Below are 22,453 nucleotides of genomic sequence, written 5' to 3'. Positions count from 1 at the left end.
AACCCAAATGCTTGTGTTCCTATACCTGTGCGCAAAGGCAAGAGTATGGAATGACTGAGAATAACTGAAGAAAGTATAGAACGAGTGAGTCTTTCACGTGTGGCCCCAAGAAATCAGTTCAGAAGGCTAGTCATGATTTAGCAGTTCCAGTGAGTCCTGTGTGGAGACTTTGAAGGAGTTACTTACAACTACATCCTTACTGTCCACAGCTGTTACAAGTTCTGAAACCTACAGACTCCGGTTTACACACCAATTTTGCAAATGAAATGTTGCTCTAGGACGACGACGATTTTTCTGGGTAGCATCGTCTTCAGTGATGAGTCGACATTTCACCTAAGTGGAAATCTGAACACACATAATGTGTGTGTCTGGGGGTCAGCAAATCTCAACTACAAGGTGTACAACTTTGCTTCTACTGTTTTCTCCCCAACATTTGAGGCTTTAATGAAACAAATTGGTCACACATGTATTTTCCATCGCTGGCCACTACTTCCTACCATCTTTCGGGCAGTGTACGAATCTCCCCGTCAAACAAATTGCTCATCTTTTGAAGCCATCCATGAATCGATCCAATTTGTGACTTATTCATGAGATAGGAAGTATCGGTCAGCCAGGCAATGCGCCATTGATCTAAACAGGTGATAGTCAGAGGGAGCAATGTCTGGAGAATGCGGCGGCTGAGGTAGGACTTCCCATTTTAACGTTCCCAAGTACGTTTTGACCTCTTTTGCATCGTGGGGTCGAGCGTTGTCGTGCTGCAAAATCACTTTATCGTGCCTCTCACTGTACTGCGGCTGTTTGTCTTTTAATGCTCTGATCAAATACATTAGTAGCTTTCGCTAACGAGCACCTGCGATTGTTTCACTCGGTTTTAACACCTCATAGTACACGACGCCGAGCTGGTTCCACCAAATGCAGAGCACAATCTTGGAGCTGTGAATGTTCGGTTTGGCCGTCGACGTGGAAGCATGGCCGGGATATCCCCACGATTTTTTGCATTTAGGGTAATGAACCGGTTTTTCCCCCAGGTCACAATGCGATGCAGAAATCCCTTCTGTTTCTGCCTCTGAAGCAACTGTTCACAAACACACACACGCCGTTCGACATCTCTTGGTTTGAGCTCACACGGGACCCAAGTTCCTTCTTTCTGAATCATGCCCATAGCCTTGAGACGTTTTGAAATGGCTTGCTGTGTCATTCCCACTAATTCTGCCGATTCTCCTTGAGTTTGACGTGAGTCTTCACTCAGCAATGTCTCCAATTCTGCATCTTCGAAAACACTCTCTTCCACCACTATGCCGGTCTACGACGTTAAAATCAGTGTTCTTGAAGTGTTGAAACCACTCACGACACTTTCTTTCACTAATAGCATCCTTACCATACGTACTTCAGAGCATTTTATAAGACTCAGCTCCTGTTTTCTTTGTATTGAAACAAAACAGTAACACCTCCCGCAAATGACGAGAATTAGGCTCCCAAACTGACATTTTCAATTGAGAACAACTTTATGGTGCAGACACAAATTGACTAATGTTTGAATGAGGTTATGTTGACCGAGGTCCAAGCTAACTGCCTGACGTCTGCGATCTGTTTCTTTCGACCGCTACTTACCGTTGTCGCCACCTATCGGCAAATGGTGGAAGCGAAGTTGTTCACCTTGTAGATGGTACGTTTACAAGAGAGACCCCTAAATTGAATGTTTTTTGTGTCATATCCTGGTGGAAAGTTTACTGGCATTTCTTTTTTGGTGAAGCAACTGTAATTCGTGTTTCTTATCTTCATGTGCTAGAACTATGGGCCTTTCTCAGCTGGAAGAAGGTGAACCACAGAACTTTATTTGCCAGCATGATGGTTCACTGCCTCCCTGACGTAACTCGGTAAGCGATTGGATAAACGACTTTGTACTCGACCGCTGGGTTGGTGCAAGGGGCCGGACGTCAAGAGCTCGTTTCTCGTTACCTCTAAGTTCACACACTCTCTGATGCCATACGGTTTTTACCTTCAGGTGTTTATAAAGAATCACGTGTACGTGCCTCCACTATCAAATGAACTATTTGACTTTAGAAACAGTGTTTCACAGCAATTACTCCCACTGATCAAAGATTGGAAAGAACTCGCCTATCGATTCGGTGTGTGTCGAATAGCACTCACATTAAACACTTGTGGGAAAAACTGTTTGATTTGCTCTTTAATTTGATATATTATTTGTAATTGTAAGTTGAAGGGAACAAATGCAACCGAGTCTTAAAATGTGTATATTCATTTTGAAACACCCTGTATCTCTGGCAAGACTTTGAGGTACACAATGAGCTGGTAAGTGACAAACAAATACTGACATGTGCAGAAACATTACGTTTTGGTTCTTCTAATACTTGAAACATTTCGAAGTCTTCAAAGTTGATATTTTCGTGCATTCTTGAGATGGGGGTCGTGATGTTTTGGGAAATCGATATCTGTGCGCCGAGCTCGAAATCCTGTAAGTACGAAAACCCACTCCACTCCCTCCCCCAAAGATCCCCACTCTCGTGGGGCCCGACAGTGGTTTTCTGCATAAAATGTAACGTCCGGACGCAGATATGTCTCGCGGTGTGCTCGAGTGGTGTACCGGTGTGCAGGTGGAAGCCGCATTCCACGACACGGAGGGCACCACACCTACGCCGTCTCTGGCCTGCCCGCCGCCGGTCGCCGTCGTGGAGAGCTGCGGCTCGCCTGCCGCGGAGACTCCTGTTGGCAGCGAGGGCTCGTGCGACGCATTTGTGTACCCGAACTCGGACCCCGCGAACGTGCAGGACGCCGTGGAGAGACAGGTGCTGAACGAGATTGCGCGACGCTTCAAGGAGAGCAACTCCCCCAGGAGGAAGGTGAGTGTGAGCCTGTCACTTCTCACACCTGCAAAATGAGAACATCCTTGGAAACCAGCTGAATTTATTCTTTGCAAAAAAATAAGTACTTCGTGCCACTTTTAATGATGTCCTGCAGTTTGTGATAATCATTATCAGCCATTAGACGTGCGCTGTTGGATAAGGTTTACTGTAGACTTAACCGTACATTACAGTCTGCACCAAAACACGTGCACTTTGTACCTACATGTTTTCTTATATCAACTCCTGTTAACCCTTTTGATCCTACAGACGAGCTCTTTGCAGTCTGCAGAGAGTCAGCCTTTGTTACGGCTGTACTGTTCGCCAAAATCTATATAAGTGACCTGGGTGACAATCTGAGCAGTTCTCTTAGGTTGTTCGCAGATGATGCTGTAATTTACCATCTAGTAAGGTCATCCGAAGACCAGTATCAGTTGCAAAGCGATTTAGAAAAGATTGCTGTATGGTGTGGCAGGTGGCAGTTGACGCTAAGTAATGAAAAGTGTGAGGTGATCCACACGAGTTCCAAAAGAAATCTGTTGGAATTTGATTACTTGATAAATAGTACAATTCTCGAGGCTGTCAATTCAACTAAGTACCCGGGTGTTAAAATTACGAACAACTTCAGTTGGAAAGACCACATAGATAATATTGTGGGGAAGGCGAGCCAAAGGTTGCGTTTCATTGGCAGGACACTTAGAAGATGCAACAAGTCCACTAAAGAGACAGCTTGCACTACACTCGTTCGTCCTCTGTTAGAATATTGCTGCGCGGTGTGGGATCCTTACCAGGTGGGATTGACGGAGGACATCGGAAGGGTGCAAAAAAGGGCAGCTCGTTTTGTATTATCACGTAATAGGGGAGAGAGTGTGGCAGATATGATACGCGAGTTGAGATGGAAATCATTAAAGCAAAGACGTGTTTCATCTCGGCGAGATCTATTTACGAAATTTCAGTCACCAACTTTCTCTTCCGAATGCGAAAATATTTTGTTGAGCCTAACCTACATAGGTAGGAATGATCATCAAAATAAAATAAGAGAAATCAGAGCTCGAACAGAAAGGTTTAGGTGTTCTTTTTTCCCGCACGCTGTTCGGGAGTGGAATGGTAAAGAGATAGTACGATTGTGGTTCGATGAACCCTCTGCCAAGCACTTAAATGTGAATTGCAGAGTAGTCATGTAGATGTAGATGTAGAAAATCGGGTTCTCATGCTGAGAATAGGTGGTGTGCCAGATATGAAATGATAGTCCGGTTTTTCGAAACTATTACGTCAAAAAAATTGATTTTTGCACATCTTACAGATTGATATCTGCACTTGATAAAGTGTTGATTTCTTTTCATTATCCTTCATACTTCATACGCTGCTTGAAATTAATTAAAACTTTTCATGAAATTTTAGTGTTTGCAGAGGTAAAAACCACATTGTGTGAACTTCGCATATGGTTAATTTTAGCTTATATGTTTCAGTAAATTCAGTGCAGACAATAGATCAAAATTTTATTTATAATTGAGAGCAGGAAAATACCTGATTTTGTTCTTAAGTTATTGGGTTTTGTATCCGAATGTCGCAGATGATGTGCCCATTTGCACCCCGTGCATAGTAAATTGTAGGTTATAATGGTTGTCGAGATTCGAAGTAGTGAAATGAGGTTTTCTGCAAATGATAGAACACAGTGGGGCACATATGTTGTGTGATAAGTATGTGAAACTTTTTTGTTTGACAAGATATGGGAATAACTCGTCTGCAGCAGTGAGAGGTCAGCATGTGTATGCCCGCAGCAGTGCAGGAAAATCCAAGTAGTGCACATACACTATGTGATCAAAAGTTCTGGACACCTGGCTTAAAATGACTTACAAGTTTGTGCTGCCCTCCATCAATAATGCTGGAATTCAATACGGTGTTGGCCCACCTGTAGTGTTGATGACAGCTTCCACTCTCGCAGGCGTACGTTCAGTGAGGTGCTGGAAGGTTTCTTGGGGAATGGCAGCCCATTCTTCACGGAGTGCTGCACCGAGGGGAGGTGCTTGATTGTGTTGAAAGATGCAATCGCCATCCCCGAATTGCTCTTCAAGAATGGAAAGCAATAAGGTGCTTAAAACACCAATGTAGTCCTGTGCTGTTATAGTGCCACGCACAACACGACCACTCTGTAACACCACTGCCTCGGAATTTTACTGTTGGCACTACACACACTGGCAGATGATGATCACCAGTCATTCACCATACCCACACCCTGCCATCAGATCGCCACATTGTGTACTGTGATTCCGTCACTCCGCACGTTTTTCCACTGTTCAGTCATCCAACCGGCATGATGTGTGGCTTGTGAGCAGCTGCTTGACCGTGAAATCCAAGTTTACTCACCTCTCACCAAACTGTAATAGTACTTGCAGTGGATCCTGATGAATTTTGGAATTCCTGTCTTGTTGTTGTTGTTGTTGTTGTTGTGGTTGTGGTCTTCAGTCCAGAGACTGGTTTGATGCAGCTCTCCATGCTACTCTATCCTGTGCAAGCTTCTTCATCTCCCAGTACCTACTGCAGCCTACATCCTTCTAAATCTGTTTAGTGTATTCATCTCTTGGTCTCCCTTCTATGATTTTTACCCTCCACGCTGCCCTCCAATACTAAATTGGTGATCCCTTGATGCCTCAGAATATGCCCTACCAACCGATCCCTTCTTCTTGTCAAGTTGTGCCACAAACTCCTCTTCTCCCCAATTCTATTCAATACCTCCTCATTAGTTATGTGATCTACGCATCTAATTTTCAGTATTCTTCTGCAGCGCCACATTTCGAAAGCTTCTATTCTCTTCTTGTCCAAACTATTTATCATCCATGTTTCACTTCCATACATGACTACACTCCATACAAATACTTTCAGAAACAACTTCCTGACACTTAAATCTGTACTCGATGTTAATAAAATTTTCTTCTTCAGAAACGCTTTCCTTGCCATTGCCATTCTACATTTTATATCCTCTCTACTTTGACCATCATCAGTTATTTTGCTCCCCAAATAGTAAAACTCATTTACTACTTTAAGCGTCTCATTTCCTAATCTAATTCCCACAGCATCACCCTTCTTATGGTCTGGATATATTTCTGCCTATTACACATTATGACCATCTTCAACTGTTGGCGGTCTGTCAGTCAGCAGACTAGGTCAGCCTGTAAGCTTTTATGCTGTACGTGTCCCTTCACGTTTCCACTTCTCTATCACATCGGAAACAGTGGATCTAGGGATGTTTAGGAGTGTGGAAATCTCACGTACAGACGTGTGACGCAAGTGACACCCAATCACCTGACCACGTTCGAAGACCGTGAGTTCCAGGGAGCGTCCCATTCTGCTCTCACAATGTCCAATGACTACTGAGGACGCTGATGTGGAGTACCTGGCAGTAGGTGGCAGCACAATGCACCTAATATGAAAGAGGTACATTTTTGGGGGGTGTCCGGATACTTTTGATCACATAGTGTATACACCACCTTGGGAATTGCATAGCCAGCCCACAGCAGGAGAGAGTTATGGGGCCCTCACAAGCTCAGCAAAATAGTAAAACCGTCAATATTCTTGATGATGTTTCAGAATGAGTATTTGAAGGCTTTGTAGCAGTTACTGCATTCAACTTACAATTATAAATAATACATCAAGTGAAAGGGGAGCCCAATAAGTTTTGTTCGCAGGTGTTAAAAAATAGAAGTAGAAATGTGAATAAACATAACATGCACGTTTGGAGGTCAGCAAATTCCCACAAGATGTTCCAACTGCACTGAGACTTCCCTGAATTGAATGTTTTGGTGCCATTCCCCAGCAGAAAGTTATGGGCCTTTCTTTTTCGTTGAAGCAGTTGTAAGCAGTCTTTCTTATGTTCATGCATTAGAACTTAGTTTGGGAGCAAGCTGGTGAGCCATCCCACTGGCACAACACAGTATGCAGTGTTGTACCAGACTGCCGGATTGGTCGCAAGGAGTCGAACGATAGAAGTCGTTTCACATGGCCTCCACATTCACCTGCCCTGAATCCACTGATTTTTTATTTTGGGATCTCAGAAAGGATCGGGTGTATGTGCATCCAATACCAGCCGATCCACCTCACTTAAGATGTACAACTGAAGCAGTTGTTGCAACAGTTGCTCCAGACACACTGATAGAAGTCTCGGAAGGACTCGCCTGTCAACTCGACGTGTGCTGTTTGAGGGATTGTGTTCACATTGAACACTTGTAGGAAAAACTATTTGAGTTGCTCTCTCATTTGATGTATTATTTATAATTGAGGGACTGGAACTGTAAAGGTCTAAAGTGAATTGTTGTCGAGTGTGAGATTGTAGCATTTATTTGTGTTTCTGACATCTGTTGATCTTATGGTGTTCAGGTTTATCTGTGCTGTAGGTCCACGTTGCGTATATGAACACTCACAAAAAGCCATCTCACTAATTTCTTCGATATTCACTTAAGTGTGGGGTCGATGGTGGTGTGCTTTAGGCATCTAAATTGTAAGTTGAAAGTTATAAATGCTAAGAAGCCTGAATTTATTTATTTATTTATTTACACGTCAAGTTCTGTAGGACCAAATTGAGGAGCAAATCTCCAAGGTCATGGAACGTGTCAGTACATGAAATTACAACTTAAAAGTAATAACAGATAAAAATAAAATGTTTATGAACCCAAAAAAAAGTCAGTCCATGAGTTTAAGTAAATGCAATCAACAATACAACGAGACTCAGCATAATTTTTCAAGGAACTCCTTGACTGAATAGAAGAAGTGACCCACGAAGAAACTCTTCAATTTTGATTTGAAAGCGCTTGGATCATTGCTAAAATTTTTGAATTCGAGTGGTAGCTTATTGAGAATGGATGCAGCAGTATACTGCACACCTTTCTGCACAAGTGTTATGGAAGTCTGATCCAAATGCAGGTTTGATTTCTGCCGAGTATTAATTGAGTGAAATTTGCTTATTCAATGATGTAACTTACTTAATGACAGCGTTGGTATGTTGATAGAGACACAAACACAAACACACACACAAAATTCAAGTTTTTGCAACCCACGGTTGCTTCATCAGGAAAGAGGGAAGGAGAGGGAAAGACGAAAGGATGTGGGTTTTAAGGGAGAGGGTAAGGAGTCATTCCAATCCCGGGAGTGGAAAGAACTTGGGGGGGAAAAAGGGACAGGTATACACTCTCGCCCCCCCCCCCCCTCCACACACACACACACACACACACACACACACACACACACACACACACACACACACACAAAAAACCACTTATTGCCCAAACCATCCGTTTGTGAGCCAAAAATATCCTTTTAGATTGGGAAGAGTTGCCACAAAATATTAATACCATATGGCGTAACTGAATGAAAATAAGCAAAGTAGACTAATTTTTGTGTCGAACAATCACTCACCTCAGATACCGTTCGAATAGGAAAAATGGCAGCATTAAGTCTTTGAACAAGATCCTGAACGTGGGCTTTCCAGGACAGTTTACTATCTATCTGAATACCTAGAAATTTGAACTGTTCAGTTTCACTAATCATATGCCCATTCTGTGAAATTAAAACGTCAGGTTTTGTTGAATTGTGTGTTAGAAACTATAAAAACTGAGTCTTACTGTGATTTAATGTTAATTTATTTTCTACAAGCCATGAACTTACTTCATGAACCAATGTTGCACACATCACTTTACTACTGAGTGAGTGTCATCAGCAAACAGAAATATTTTAGAGTTACCCATAATACTAGAGGGCATATCTTTTATATAAATAACAGACCCCACATCACAGCCATTCTCAACATTGTAAATAACAACCTTTTGCTGTCTGTTGCTAAAGTGAAAGGTGAACCAATTGTGAGCTACTCTCCATATTCCGTAATGGTCCAGCTTCTGGAGCAATATTTTGTGATCAACACAAACAAACACCTTAGTTAAATCAAAAAACATGCCTAGCATTCAAAACCTTTTGTTTAACCCATCCAGTACCTCACAGAGAAAAGAGAATATAGCATTTACAGTTGATAAACGACTTCTAAAGACAAATTGTACATTAGCTGGCAAATCGTGCAATATAAAACGATCAATTACCCTTATGTACACAGCCTTTTCAATAACTTTAGCAAACACTGATGGCATAGAAATAAGTCTGAAATTGTCTGCATTATCCCTTTCTCCCTTTTTATAAAGTGGCTTTACTACTGAGTACTTTAATCGTTTTAAACTGATCCTTTGTAAAGGAAAAATTACAAATATGGCTAAATCTCCCCCTTGTGTGTATCACAGAGGAGTATTTCAGACATCCATCTCAGAAAGGCATTTGCCAAGGAAGCTATATGATTCCATGTAGAAACTTAATTTTTATTTAATTCACCAGTAATGCTCAGAAAATGATTGTTGAATACTGTACATACAGGGTGTTACAGAAAGGTACGGCCAGACTTTCAGGAAACATTCCTCACACACAAATAAAGAAAAGATGTTATGTGGACATGCGTCCGGAAACGCTTAATTTCCATGTTAGAGTTCATTTTAGTTTCATCAGTATGTACTTCCTCGATTCACCGCCAGTTGGCCCAATTGAAGGAAGGTAATGTTGACTTCGGTGCTTGTGTTGACATGCGACTCATTGCTCTACAGTACTAGCATCAAGCACATCAGTACATAACATCAACAGGTTAGTGTTCATCACGAACGTGGTTTTGCAGTCAGTGCAATGTTTACAAATGCGGAGTTGGCGGATGCTCATTTGATGTACGGATTAGCATGGGGCAATAGCCGTGGTGCGGTACGTTTGTATCGAGACAGATTTCCAGAACGAAGGTGTCCCCACAGGAAGATGTTCGAAGCAATCGATTGGCATCTTAGGGAGCACGGAACATTCCAGCCTATGATTCGCGACGGGAAGACCTAGAACGACGGGGACACCTGCAATGGACGAGGCAATTCTTCGTGCAGTTGACGATAACCCTAATGTCAGCGTCAGAGAAGTTGCCGCTGTACGAGGTAACGTTGACCACGTCACTGTACGGAGGGTGCTACGGGAGAACCAGTTGTTTCCGTACCGTGTACAGCATCTGCAGGCACTATCAGCAGCTGATTGGCTTCCACGGGTACACTTCTGCGAATGGTTCATCCGACAGTGTGTCAATCCTCATTTCAGTGCAGATGTTCTCTTTACCGAGAGGCTTCATTCCAACGTGATCAAATTGTAAATTTTCACAATCAACATGTGTGGGCTGACGAGAATCCGCACGCAATTGTGCAATCATGTCATCAACACAGATTTTCTGTGAACGTTTGGGCAGGCATTGTTGGTGATGTCTCGATTGGGCCCCACGTTCTTCCACCTACGCTCAATGGAGCACATTATCACGATTTCATACGGGATACTCTACCTGTGCTGCTAGAACACGTGCCTGTACAAATATGACACAACATGTGGTTCATGCACGACAGAGCTCCTGCACATTTCCGTTGAAGTGTTCGTATGCTTCTTAACAACAGATTCGGTGACTGACGGATTGGTAGAGGTGGACCAATTCCGAGGCCTCCACGCTCTCCTGACCTCAACCCTCTCGACTTTCATTTATGGGGGCATTTGAAAGCTCTCGTCTACGCAACCCTGGTACCAAATGTAGAGACTCTTCGTGCTCGTATTGTGGACGGCTGTGATACAATACGCCATTCTCCAGGGCTGCATCAGGGATTCCATATGATGGAGGGTCGATGCATATATCCTCGCTAACGGAGGACATTTTGAAGATTTCCTGTAACAAAGTGTTTGAAGTCACGCTGGTACGTTCTGTTGCTGTGTGTTTCCATTCCATGATTAATATGATTTGAAGAGAAGTAATAAAATGAGCTCTAACATGGAAAGTAAGCATTTCCAGACACATGTCCACATAACATATTTTCTTTTTTTGTGTGTGAGGAATGTTTCCTGAAAGTTTGGCTGTACCTTTTCGTAACACCCTGTATATCTGGTTTATCAGTAACAGAAATATTTTTACTACAAACTGATTTTATATTGTCGACTTTGTGCTGCTGACCAGACACTTCCTTCAAAACTGACCATAAGGTTTTAATTTTATTGCTTGAATTAGCCAGTATTTGATAGATCCCAACTTTTCCAGTATGTAGAGAGCTAATACGGTCTGCATAAATTCACATAAATGCTTTGTTAAATTATTAGTTGAAACAGCAAGCGAATAATGTAGGAGAAGTAGTGGTTTCTGTCAAAATAGCTTTTTTCCCTCATGGTGTACACATAGAGAGAACTCTAGAAGTAATTCCTATGATTACCGGTATGAATAGATTACAGCTAGTTGTGATTTGTTGTCAGTATGTTATACAGACGTTGCTAGCAGTGGCTGTTAATTTGCAATCTGACTCGTTCTGCATGCCAGAAGGATCTCCTCGATAATGCAATTTGTGGGACAAAAGCTGTGTATGAGTGGTATGAGTGAGTGTTTTGTGTTTTTTTTTATCACACGTCCTAGAACTGAGGAGGAGGCTGTAGTGTGGGAGGTCAGTATCAGCTGTGTAGCGTACTTGGCAGGTCGCCGGGGTGAACGTGTACTCTTCTCTTCGAAGTGCGTCGTGTCGGTGTTTCGTATTTACATTAGGTGTGTGTACAGGCCTGTGTACTTTGATAGGACACTCACTATTTGTGATGTTCTCTTCAGGGACACGTCTTGCCCCATACCAAACATTTAGAAGTAAATAGCTCGACCAGAATAGGATACAGTGACACAGGTGTAGTTGGGTGGACAGTTTCATCTTTCTTCCCCCTGCCACACACAGATTTGTCGGCTCGTTTGCCACCGTGTGATATTGAGGCACTAGACTCGATAGTCGGAGCTGTTGACACTGCTGTCGTTGTTCTGTCACTGCTCTGTCAAATGGATCGGCGGGTGGTTGTGGGGTGGGTACTGTCTGTCTGGCATCTGGCCAGGGGAAGACCTGAAGTATTCGTTGCAATTTAACAACTGTCGGTAGCAGATGTATAAATTACAGCCACACGTTAGCTGATCTAGTAGGAGGTGGAGTTCAGTGCACGGGATCTGAAAGCTGTTTTGTTACAAAGCAGTCAGTATGCTTGTGGGTCAGAGAAGAGTGCGTATTCTGCCAATGGAGAGGGTATGTATTTTTCAGTGACCATTTACACTATTTTGTTCGCATTTATTTTTTTCTGTCATCGTTCTTCTCACTAGTTCGATGTGGTAAGTCACGAATTCCTCTCTTGTGGCTCCCTCTTCATCTCAAACTGGCACTTGCACCTTATGTCATCAGTTATTACTCGATTCTGAAAGCGAGTCAATATTTTATTTGAGTATGAGATTTGTTAATAAACAAATGTCATATCAAATAGAATATTGACTCGCGTTCAGAATCGAGTAATCTTTTTTATAGTATCCATACACCTATGAGAACGTTAAGAGCTTGCAAGATGGTAGCATTACATTGTATGTCCTCTTGTGTCTGGTGTTAAGCAGATCAATAGATTGTCATTGTGGTAGTCCACAGTTTCTCACATATTCCACACTCGAGCACCGTGCGAGTTAAATGTCATCCGATCGATCGAATTAGGTCACTATTGTATTGAGTGCCTCAGTGGATCAAGAAATCTCGAACCTTTTGAGTGTGAGTATCATTTGCCCTACCGTCCCCACAGAATTCTTCAAAATTATTCAAACTAAATTGGCACATGACCTCAATAGCCCAAGCTTCATCTGTAAATGTAAGACAACCCCTGTATCAATCTATTAAACAACATAAAACATTGACCTCAGCAGCAATTGTTTAATATGCAAAAGTAAGATGACCTCATTCTTTTCAAATGATGAATTTGCGAAAAAAAAACCTTGTCTTATAATGTAGTAAATAACATGAAAGTGAGTCAGTGTTAAAAAGACATCAACACCTGTAACAATACCTGAATTAGCTCTTGGCTGGAGCAAGATTGCATGTCTCCTTCCACATATGAAGAAGTCTGTGCTTACAAATTTTGTCTGAATTCAAGACTGTGGAAACTGGACTTCTCCCTTTGTCTTCCAGGTATGGAAATATTGGGGGGGGGGGGGGGGGGGAATTATGGCCATGTGTGTAACAAAGATCAAGTAGGCATGCAAACAAATGATTAAAAATTTTGATCAAATGATCTATCAGTGTGAAACACTACATTTTGCAAAATCAGTATTTTCAACGTTTATAGAAAATTTGTTTGAGGCGGGTTGGATTTTGAGCTGCAGTATCACAGGCCCACAGTTTCTAAAATACTCGCTATTGGTTTTAATACCTTCCACTGCTTTTCCTTGTGGTGTATGTTTTCCCCATTTTTCATTCGTTCCATTCATTTTCTTTTTAGGTGTGGTTCCCCATTCCTTTTCCGCCTTTTACTTTCTCAAATGTACTTTGGATGTTTTTGTGCCTTGAGCCTTGATTATGTCAGGGAAAAGGGACTGATGACCCTGTAGTTTGGTCCCTTTATAACCTAAACCAACCAACCAACCAACCTGTTGTCCAGTCTTGGTCTCCCTCAACAATTTTTAAACTCCCTCGCCCTCCGCCCCCAAAAAACACTCTCTCTCTCTCTCTCTCTCTCTCGCTCTCTCTCTCTCCCCCCCTCTCCCTCTCCCTCTCTCGTGCGCTTTTGTCGTATCGCTATCCCATTAATTTTACATCAAATTTTCGTGGTGGTGTGGATTATTTACACTGAGGTGACAAATAGTGGAATAGCAATAAGCACATAGGCAGGAGGCGGTAGTATTGTGTACACGAGGTACAAAAGTGCAGTTCATAGGCAGAGCTGTCATTTGAGATGAGCTGATTATGGCTGCACAACAGGAATTAACAGACCTCGAATGCAGAATAGTAGTTGGAGCTGGATGCAAGAGACACAATTCAGAAAATGTTAGGGAAAACAATAGCCAGAGATCCACTGTGTCAAGAGTGTGCCGAGAATACCAGATTTAGTCGTTATCTCATTGCTGATGACACAGTGGCTGGCGGCCCACACATAATGACAGAGAGCAGCGTCGTTTGTGTGGAGTTGGGTCAGTACTAACAGACAAGCGACACTACATCACTGCGTGAAATAAGTGCCGAAATTAATGTGGAATGTGTGACAAACGTATCTGTTAGGACAGGGCAGCAAGATTTGGTGTTAATATGCTATGGCAGCAGACGACTAATGTCAGTTCTTTGCTAACAATAGGACATCGCATCGCTCTCGGGCTTGTAACCGTATCGGTTGCACCGTAGGTGACTGTAAAACTGTGGCCCGGTCAGACGAGTCCTGATTTCATTTGGTAAGAGCTGGTGGTAGGGTTAGTGTATGGTGCAGACCCCACAAAGCCGTGGACCCAGGTTGTCAACAACCTGCTGGTGGCTCCATAATGGTGTGGGCTGTGTTCACAGGGAATGGATTGTGTTCTCTGGTCCAGCGGAACCGTCATTGACTGGAAATGGTTATGTTCAGCTAATTGTAGACCGTATGCAGCCATTCGTGGACTTCACGTTCCCAAACAACAGTGGAATTTTCATGGACGACAGTGCGTCGTGTCGCTGGGCCACTATTGTTCTCCATTGGTTTGTGGAACACTCTGCACAGTTTGAGTGAACAATCTGGACACCCAGATCGCCAGACGCGAATCCCGTCGAACATTTACGGGACATAATCGAGAGGTCAGTATGTGCACAGAATCCTGCACTGTCGACACTTTTGCAGTTATGAACGGCTATAGAGACACACAGCTCAGTAGTTCTGCTGGGAACCTCCAGTGACTACCGTATTTACTCGAATCTTAGCCGCACTGTTTTTCCGGTTTTTGTAATCCAAAAAAACCGCCTGCAGCTTAGAATCGAGTGCAAAGTAAGCGGAAGTTCTGAAAAATGTTGGTAGGTGCCGCCACAACTAACTTCTGCCGTCGAATATATGTAGCGCTACACAGGCATGCTTTGCAGGCACAAAGATAAATACTGGCACCGAAACCTCTGCGTCAGTAAATAAATTAAAAAAAAAGAAAAGGTGGAAGACGAGCTTTTTTTCTCCACCCCGAGTTTTGACCACTGCATTTTCGTACATTATCCGACGAAGGAAATACAAATTTCGTATTGTTCATCTTTGAATGTAGCAGCGTTTCAGTGTACTACGAAAATCCGATTGGCAAGACTGTTTGGGATGTTTGTCAATATGGGAAACTCTATGTTCTGAATTTTTTCCTACCTGTGAGAAGAGATGGTTGCTAATAGGAACTTTTATGAATTGCGAATCACATGCGGTATTCTCTTCGCCGTAAGAATAATACGAATATAAACATTTTGTCATGTATTCTTTCGTATTTGCAGCTATCTCATTTAAATCCTGTCTGCCTAATAAACTACGAAACTAGATTGAAACAATAGCAAACGCGGAAGAGCAGACATATCGTGTCATGTTTATATTCATATGCCTAATAGTGATACAGTCAGAATGAAGTACGGCAATTGACTAGATTTATAAATCTAAGATGACTCTAATTTCGGTGCAGAATGTACTGTACTAAAAGAGACATCTGCAAAGATTTTCAAACGGAGAGAAATTTTCACTAAACTCTCATTCAGAACTACTTCTATCATACGCAGTCTGTTATTTGGTTCTTGTTGATCATTATCAAAGAAATCAGCAGTGTAAGTAACAACAAATAGTGGTCTCTTGCCATTGTTTCGCTAATGAGACGATTACTCTCCTTTTTATTTTTTTTTTTTATTTTTTTTGCTTTTTTTTAAAAAAAAACGGCGGTAGTGTGCACAAAAGCAAGCCATGCCGCGAGCGGTGACAGGCCATAAACACCCATTATCAGAATGTGACAAACAATGCATGACACAGTACAGTAATGCATTTTCAGATTTGAGTGATGTAAACACCTATAACAAAGAGAACCGCACTTATCAGATCAAAGAAAAATAAGCAATCGATTCAAACCAGACGAAGCACGTGAAAAAGGAAGGGTACCCGGACGGAGCACCTGACGCATAGCAATGGCTACCTGGTAAAGCTTAACTGCTAAGCTTACGACTCAAACCAAACTACTGTAGCAGTATCGTCATTCATTTGACCTAAATTATGTCTCATAATGGACCAACTTCGTTTCGATTTGGAGGTGCGGCCTAAAACTTTTCTCTCACCTTGAATTTCGAGTCTCAAATTTCTGGTGCGGTTTAGATTCGGGAAAATTGTTTTTCCTTGATTTAGAGTCTCATTTTTCAGGTGCGGGTTAGATTTGAATGCGGCTTAGATTCGAGTAAATACGGTAGTTGAGTCTGTGCTGTGTTGAGTTGCTGCACTATACCGAAGAAAAGGAGGTCCAACACAATATTAGGAGGTATAACTGAAAAACATAACTCACATCGTCTACGGACCACGAGTGGTCCACACCGCTCTCCCAGCCATTATGACAGTTTTTGTCGACCGGAGCCACTACTATTCAGTCGAGTAGCTTCTCAGTTGGCATCACGAGGCTGAGTGCACCCCAAAAATTGGCAACAGTGGATGGTGGCCCGGATGGTCACACGTCCCAGTGCCGGCCACACCCGACAGCACTTAACTTCGGTGATCTGATGGGAACCGGTGTATCCACTGCGGCAAGGCCGTTGCCCATTAGCAGGTAGCCCGTGAGTTTTTTCACCCCAGTGTATTATGAATCAGTGTGTTTATACTGATACTGTTACTAAATACGGGGTGTTCAAAAAGTCTCTCCACAGTGCCGTACGATCGTTAGCAGTGCGTGTCGTATGATTGCACGCGTGCCTGGGTTACATCCCTTCAGTTGGACTGTCCCAACATTCCACTGTTTCGTTTATCTCAGCCAGCATCAGTAGTATCGTTGGTGTGTGTCGTTACGTGTTGACATGAACGATTAAGTTTACTGTATTTACTCGAATCTAAGCTGCACCTGAAAAATGCGACTCAAAATCGAAGAAAAAAAATTTTTAGTGAATCTAAGCCGCACCTGTAATTTGAGACTCGAAATTGAAGGGGAGAGACAAGTTTTAGACTGCACCTCCAAATTGAAACAAAGTTGGTCCATTGTAACATGAGAGACAATTTAGGTCGAATGGATGAAGATCCAGCAACAGTAGTTTGGTTCGAGTCATAAGCTTAACAGTTAAGCTTTACCAAGTAGTCATTGCTATGTGTCAAGCGCTCTGTCCGTATTTATACGGGCACCCTTCCTTTTTCACGTGCTTCGTCTGGTCGAATTGATGACTTATTTTTCTTTGATTTGATAAGTGCGGTTCTCTTTGTTATAGGTGTTTACGTCACTCTAAGCTGAATATGCATTATTGTACTGTGTCATACATTGTTTGTCACATTCTGACAATGAGTGTTTAGGGCCTGTCGCCGCTCGCGGCACGGCTTGCTTTTGTGCGCTGACGCGGCTTACAATAAAAAAGAGAGGAATTGTCTCATAAGCGAAACAATGGCAAGAGAGTGCTATTTGTTGTTACTTACACTGCTGCTTTCTTTGATAATGATCAACAAGAACCAAATAATAGACTGCGTATGATAGATGATGTTCTGAATGAGAGTTTACCGAAAATTTTTCTCCGTTTGAAAATCTTTGCAGACGCCTCTTTAGTACATTAAATTCTGCACACAAATTGGAGTCATCTTAGATTTAAAAATCTAGTCAGTTGCCGTGTTTAATTTCTGACTGTATCACTATTCAGCATAAGAATAATACGAATATAAACATGAGATGATATGTATATTCTTCCGCGTTTGCTGTTGTCTCACTCTAGTTTCGTAGTTTATTAGGCAGACACGATTTAAATGAGATAGCAGCAAACACGAAAGAATACATGGCATAATGTTTACATTCTTCTACCTTTTCTTTTAATTTATTTACTGACTCAGAGGTTTTGGCGCCGGTATTTATCTTTGTGCCTACAAAGCATGCCTGTGTAGCGCTACATATATTCGACGGCAGAAGTTAGTTGTGGCGGCACCTACCAACATTTTTCAGAACTTCTGCTTACTTTGCACTTGATTCTAAACCGCAGGCAGATTTTTGGATTACAAAAACAAGGAAAAAAGTGCGGCTTAGATTCGAGTAAATACGGTAGTTCCCCTGTTCATTTGTTTCATTTTTGTCACTGTTAAAATTCTAATCATTGAAGAAAGTGTCTTTTTAGTCAAACAAGTGTTCAAAGCTGGCAGTAAATACACAGTTTTCGTTCATCAAACATTTAATTCAGTTTTCCCGGACACAATACTCCCACATCGCAATACTGTGTGAGAATTGATTAACAAATTTCGAAGTACGGGTTCAGTGACAGATGCACCGAGAACTGATTGTCCTAGCATTTTGTCTGAGGATAAACTACTCGATATTTCTGATAAAATGTCTGTGAGTCCGAACAAGTCGGTAAGAAAACTCGACCAGGAAATCGATGTTTGTGTCGGAACGGCCCACACAGCTGTAAGGAAAAAATTAGAACTTTTCCCATACAAAGTGACAGTCATGCAAGAACTGAAAAATACTGATCGTGGCAAGAGACTGCATTATTGTTAGTGGTTCAAAAATTTCATTCAACAAAATGGGAGGTATATTCTTAATGAAACGGTTTTCACTGATGAGGCATGGTTTCAGTTATCTGGGTACATGAACTCAAAAAATTCTCTTACATGGATTACTGCAAATTCATTGTGTGTTCATGAGGAACCATTTCATTCTGTCAAAATAGGAGTTTGGATTGCATTTCTAGACGTGGGATTGTGGGTCCCATATTTTTCAACGAAACAATAAACGCGCACCAATACTGCAGTGATATTCTGTACCCATTCATAGATTAAGTATTTTTAAGTGAAATACTGAATGGTTATTTTCAACAAGATGGTGCAACCGCACATACAGCACGCGTGTCAATGTCACTGCTTGATGATGTTTTTGATGGGCGCATAATTTCACAAGGACTTTGGCCTCCACAATTGCCTGACCTAACACCACCTGACTTTTTCTTCTGGGGTGCAGTTAAAGCAACTGTCTATAAAAACCTTCCAGAATCCACGAATGAATTGGAAACTGCCATATCCACTTTCACTGCTTCTGTTACAGAAGAAATGTTACAGCTTGCGTTTAGAAACATGCTTAGACGTATTAAAATGTGTATTCAGCAACAGGGGGGACACTCCAACGTTTAATGTGAAAATTTGTAAGTAAAGTTGAATATTCAATAACTTGTATTTCACTGAGTTTCATTTCGGAATATTCACTGCGGTATAAAGTGCGCGCGACTAACAATCGTACAGCACTGCGGAGAGACTTTTTTAACACCCTGTATATGTGTGTGTGTCTTATTTATTTACACGTTAAGTTGTGTAGGAGCAAAGTGAGGAACAAATCTCCAAGGTCAGGGAATGTGTCAGTACATGAAATTACAACATAAAAGTAATAACTAATAGAAATAAAATGCTTATGAACCCAAAAAAAGTCAAGCCGTAAGTTTAAGTAAATGCAGTCAACAATACAAGAATCTGCTTAATTTTTCAAGGAACTCCTCGACAGTAATATTGCACAAATTTTAGCTAGTGTAGTAACAACACTGACAAGTCACCTGTTTCACTTCACAGTTGTTTGACATTTCATTTGACAATAGAGAATCAATTAATTAATTTATCTTTCAGGTGGACAGTAGCACAAAAGCTGGTACAAACCAACCTGCTGACACAAATAAGATGAGCGAGCCTATCATTACGATGTGCAATGAAAAGAAGTACGAAATGGAGGAAAAGTGTGATCTCATGAACAAGGAAGCCAGCGTAATGTGCGACAGTGAAGCCAAGAACAATGAGAAGAACCGCATCTACCACTCGCCAGATAACAAGCAGCTAGAAGGTTAGTTATACCTGCTCTGTGAAAATGAATTCTGTTCGTGGTAATATATAGGCAAGAAATTAGTTACTTTACTTTTACTGGTGACTTTAACACTCTCACTGGAGTTGTTGTTGTTGTGGTCTTCAGTCCTAAGACTGGTTTGATGCAGCTCTCCGTGCTACTCTATCCTGTGCAAGCTTCATCATCTCCCAGTACCTACTGCAACCTACATCCTTCTGAATCTGCTTAGTGTATTCATCTCTTGGTCTCCCTCTACGATTTTTACCCTCCACGCTGCCCTCCAATGCTAAATTGGTGATCCCCTGATGCCTCAGAACATATCCTACCAACCGATCCTGTCTTCTAGTCAAGTTGTGCCACAAACTCCTCTTCCCCCCAATTCTATTCAATACCACCTCATTAGTTACGTGATCTACGCATCTATTTTTCAGCATTCTTCTGCAGCGCCACATTTCGAAAGCTTCTATTCTCTTCTTGTCCAAACTATTTATCATCAATGTTTCACTTCCATACATGACTACACTCCATACAAGTACTTTCAGAAACAACTTCCTGACACTTAAATCTGTACTCAATGTTAACAAATTTCTCTTCTTCAGAAACACTTTCCTTACCATTGCCAGTCTACATTTTATATCCTCTCTACTTCGACCATCATCAGTTATTTTGCTCCCCAAGTAGCAAAACTCCTTTACTACTTTATGTGTCTCATTTCCTAATTTAATTCCCTCAGCATCACCTGACTTAATTCGACTACATTCCATTATCCTCGTTTTGCTTTTGTTGATGTTAATCTTATATCCTCCTTTCAAGACACTGTCCATTCCGTTCAACTGCTCTTCCAAGTCCTTTGCCGTCTCTGACAGAATTACAATGTCATCGGCGAACCTCAAAGTTTTTATTTCTTCTGCATCGATTTTAATACCTACTCCAAATTTTTCTTTTGTTTCCTTTACTGCTTGCTCAATATACAGATTGAATAACATCAGGGAGAGGCTACAACCATGTCTCGCTCCCTTCACAACTGCTGCTTCCCTTTCATGCCTCTCGACTCTTATAACTGCCATCTGGTTTCTGTAGATATTGTAAATAGCCTTTCGCTCCCTGTATTTTACCTCTGCCATCTTTAGAATTTGGAAGAGAGTATTCCAGTCAACATTGTCAAAAGCTTTCTCTAAGTCTACAAATGCTAGAAATGTGGGTTTGCCTTTCCTTAATCTTTCTTCTAAGATAAGTCGTAAGGTCAGTATTGCCTCACGTGTTCCAATATTTTTACGGAATCCAAACTGATCTTCCCCGATGTCGGTTTCTACCAGTTTTTTCCATTCATCTGTAAAGAATTCGTGTTAGTATTTTGCAGCTGTGACTTATGAAACTGATAGTTCGGTAATTTTCACATCTGTCAACACCTGCTTTCTTTGGGATTGGAATTATTATATTCTTCTTGAAGTCTGAGGGTATTTTGCCTGTGTCGTACATCTTGCTCACCAGATGGTAAGAGTTTTGTCAGGACTGGCTCTCCCAAGGCTGTCAGTAGTTCTAATGGAATGTTGTCTACTCCCGGGGCCTTGTTTCGGCTCAGGTCTTTCAGTGCTCTGTCAAACTCTTCACGCAGTATCGTATCTCCCATTTCAACTTCATCTACATCCTCTTCCATTTCCATAATATTGTCCTCGAGTACATCGCCCTTGTATAGACCCTCTATATACTCCTTCCATCTTTCTGCTTTCCCTTCTTTGCTTAGAACTGGGTTTCCATCTGAGCTCTTGATATTCATACAAGTGGCTCTCTTTTCTCCAAAGATCTCTTTAATTTTCCTGTAGGCAGTATCTATTTTACCCCTAGTGAGATAAGCCTCTGTATCCTTACATTTGTCCTCTAGCCATCCTTGCTTAGCCATTTTGCACTCCCTGCCAATCTCATTTTTGAGACGTTTGTATTCCTTTTTGTCTGCTTCATTTACTGCATTTTTATACTTTCTCCTTTCATCAATTAAATTCAATATTTATTCTGTTACCCAAGGATTTCTACTAGCCCACGTCTTTTTACCTACTTGATCCTTTGCTGCCTTCACTACTTCATCCCTCAGAGCTATCCATTCTTCTTCTACTTTATTAATTTTCTCCATACCTGTCAATTGTTCCCTTATGCTCTCCCTGAAACTCTGTACAACCTCTGGTTTAGTCAGTTTATCCAGGTCCCATCTCCTTAAATTCCACCTTTTTGCAGTTAATCTTATCTATCAGGGTGAAAATGACAGTGTTTGTGGTATATAAAATGAATGCATGCGCGGTTTTTGTTATAGCAAGAACAAACATGTTGTATTGAACATAGTACATTATAGAGCAACACATAAGATACAGGTTGTGCATAGTACTGAACATATTGACTGGACAAAAATAATACAGCATAAAGAATAGGCAGAGTGCTTGTTTGCAATTGTATAAACCAGGGGTCTCCAAACTTTTTAGTCCGCAGGCCACATTGACTCCTTCACAAAGTCATAAGGCCCAAGAGCTACCTAGTGGGATTAAAGCACGCTAGCACACCATGATCGCCGTAATGCAAGGCTAAAGGAAAGATGAAATCGCAAAAATCTAAGGTTGTGAGAATAGCTAGCACTGAAACGAACTACGATTTTTATTTAATTACATAATTTTGATTGGTGGACGTACCTGACCGAAATTCTGACGTATTTTATTCTGCCGAATTT

General features: G+C 41.6%; 1 protein-coding gene across 1 annotated transcript in view; it reads left to right on the top strand.

The window, feature by feature from the left end:
• Positions 1–22,453, top strand: part of LOC124553253 — a 286,386-nt gene that overhangs the window by 37,680 nt on the left and 226,253 nt on the right. Inside the window, exons 5-6 of the mRNA XM_047127140.1 lie at positions 2,616–2,861; positions 19,530–19,740. Coding sequence (XP_046983096.1) covers positions 2,616–2,861; positions 19,530–19,740 — 457 coding nt within the window. The remainder of the gene's footprint in view (positions 1–2,615; positions 2,862–19,529; positions 19,741–22,453) is intronic.

This window comes from Schistocerca americana, chromosome 11 (assembly GCF_021461395.2).
Source record: "Schistocerca americana isolate TAMUIC-IGC-003095 chromosome 11, iqSchAmer2.1, whole genome shotgun sequence".
NCBI classification, from domain to species: Eukaryota; Metazoa; Arthropoda; class Insecta; order Orthoptera; family Acrididae; genus Schistocerca; species Schistocerca americana.
This window is presented reverse-complemented; position numbering and strand designations above follow the sequence as displayed.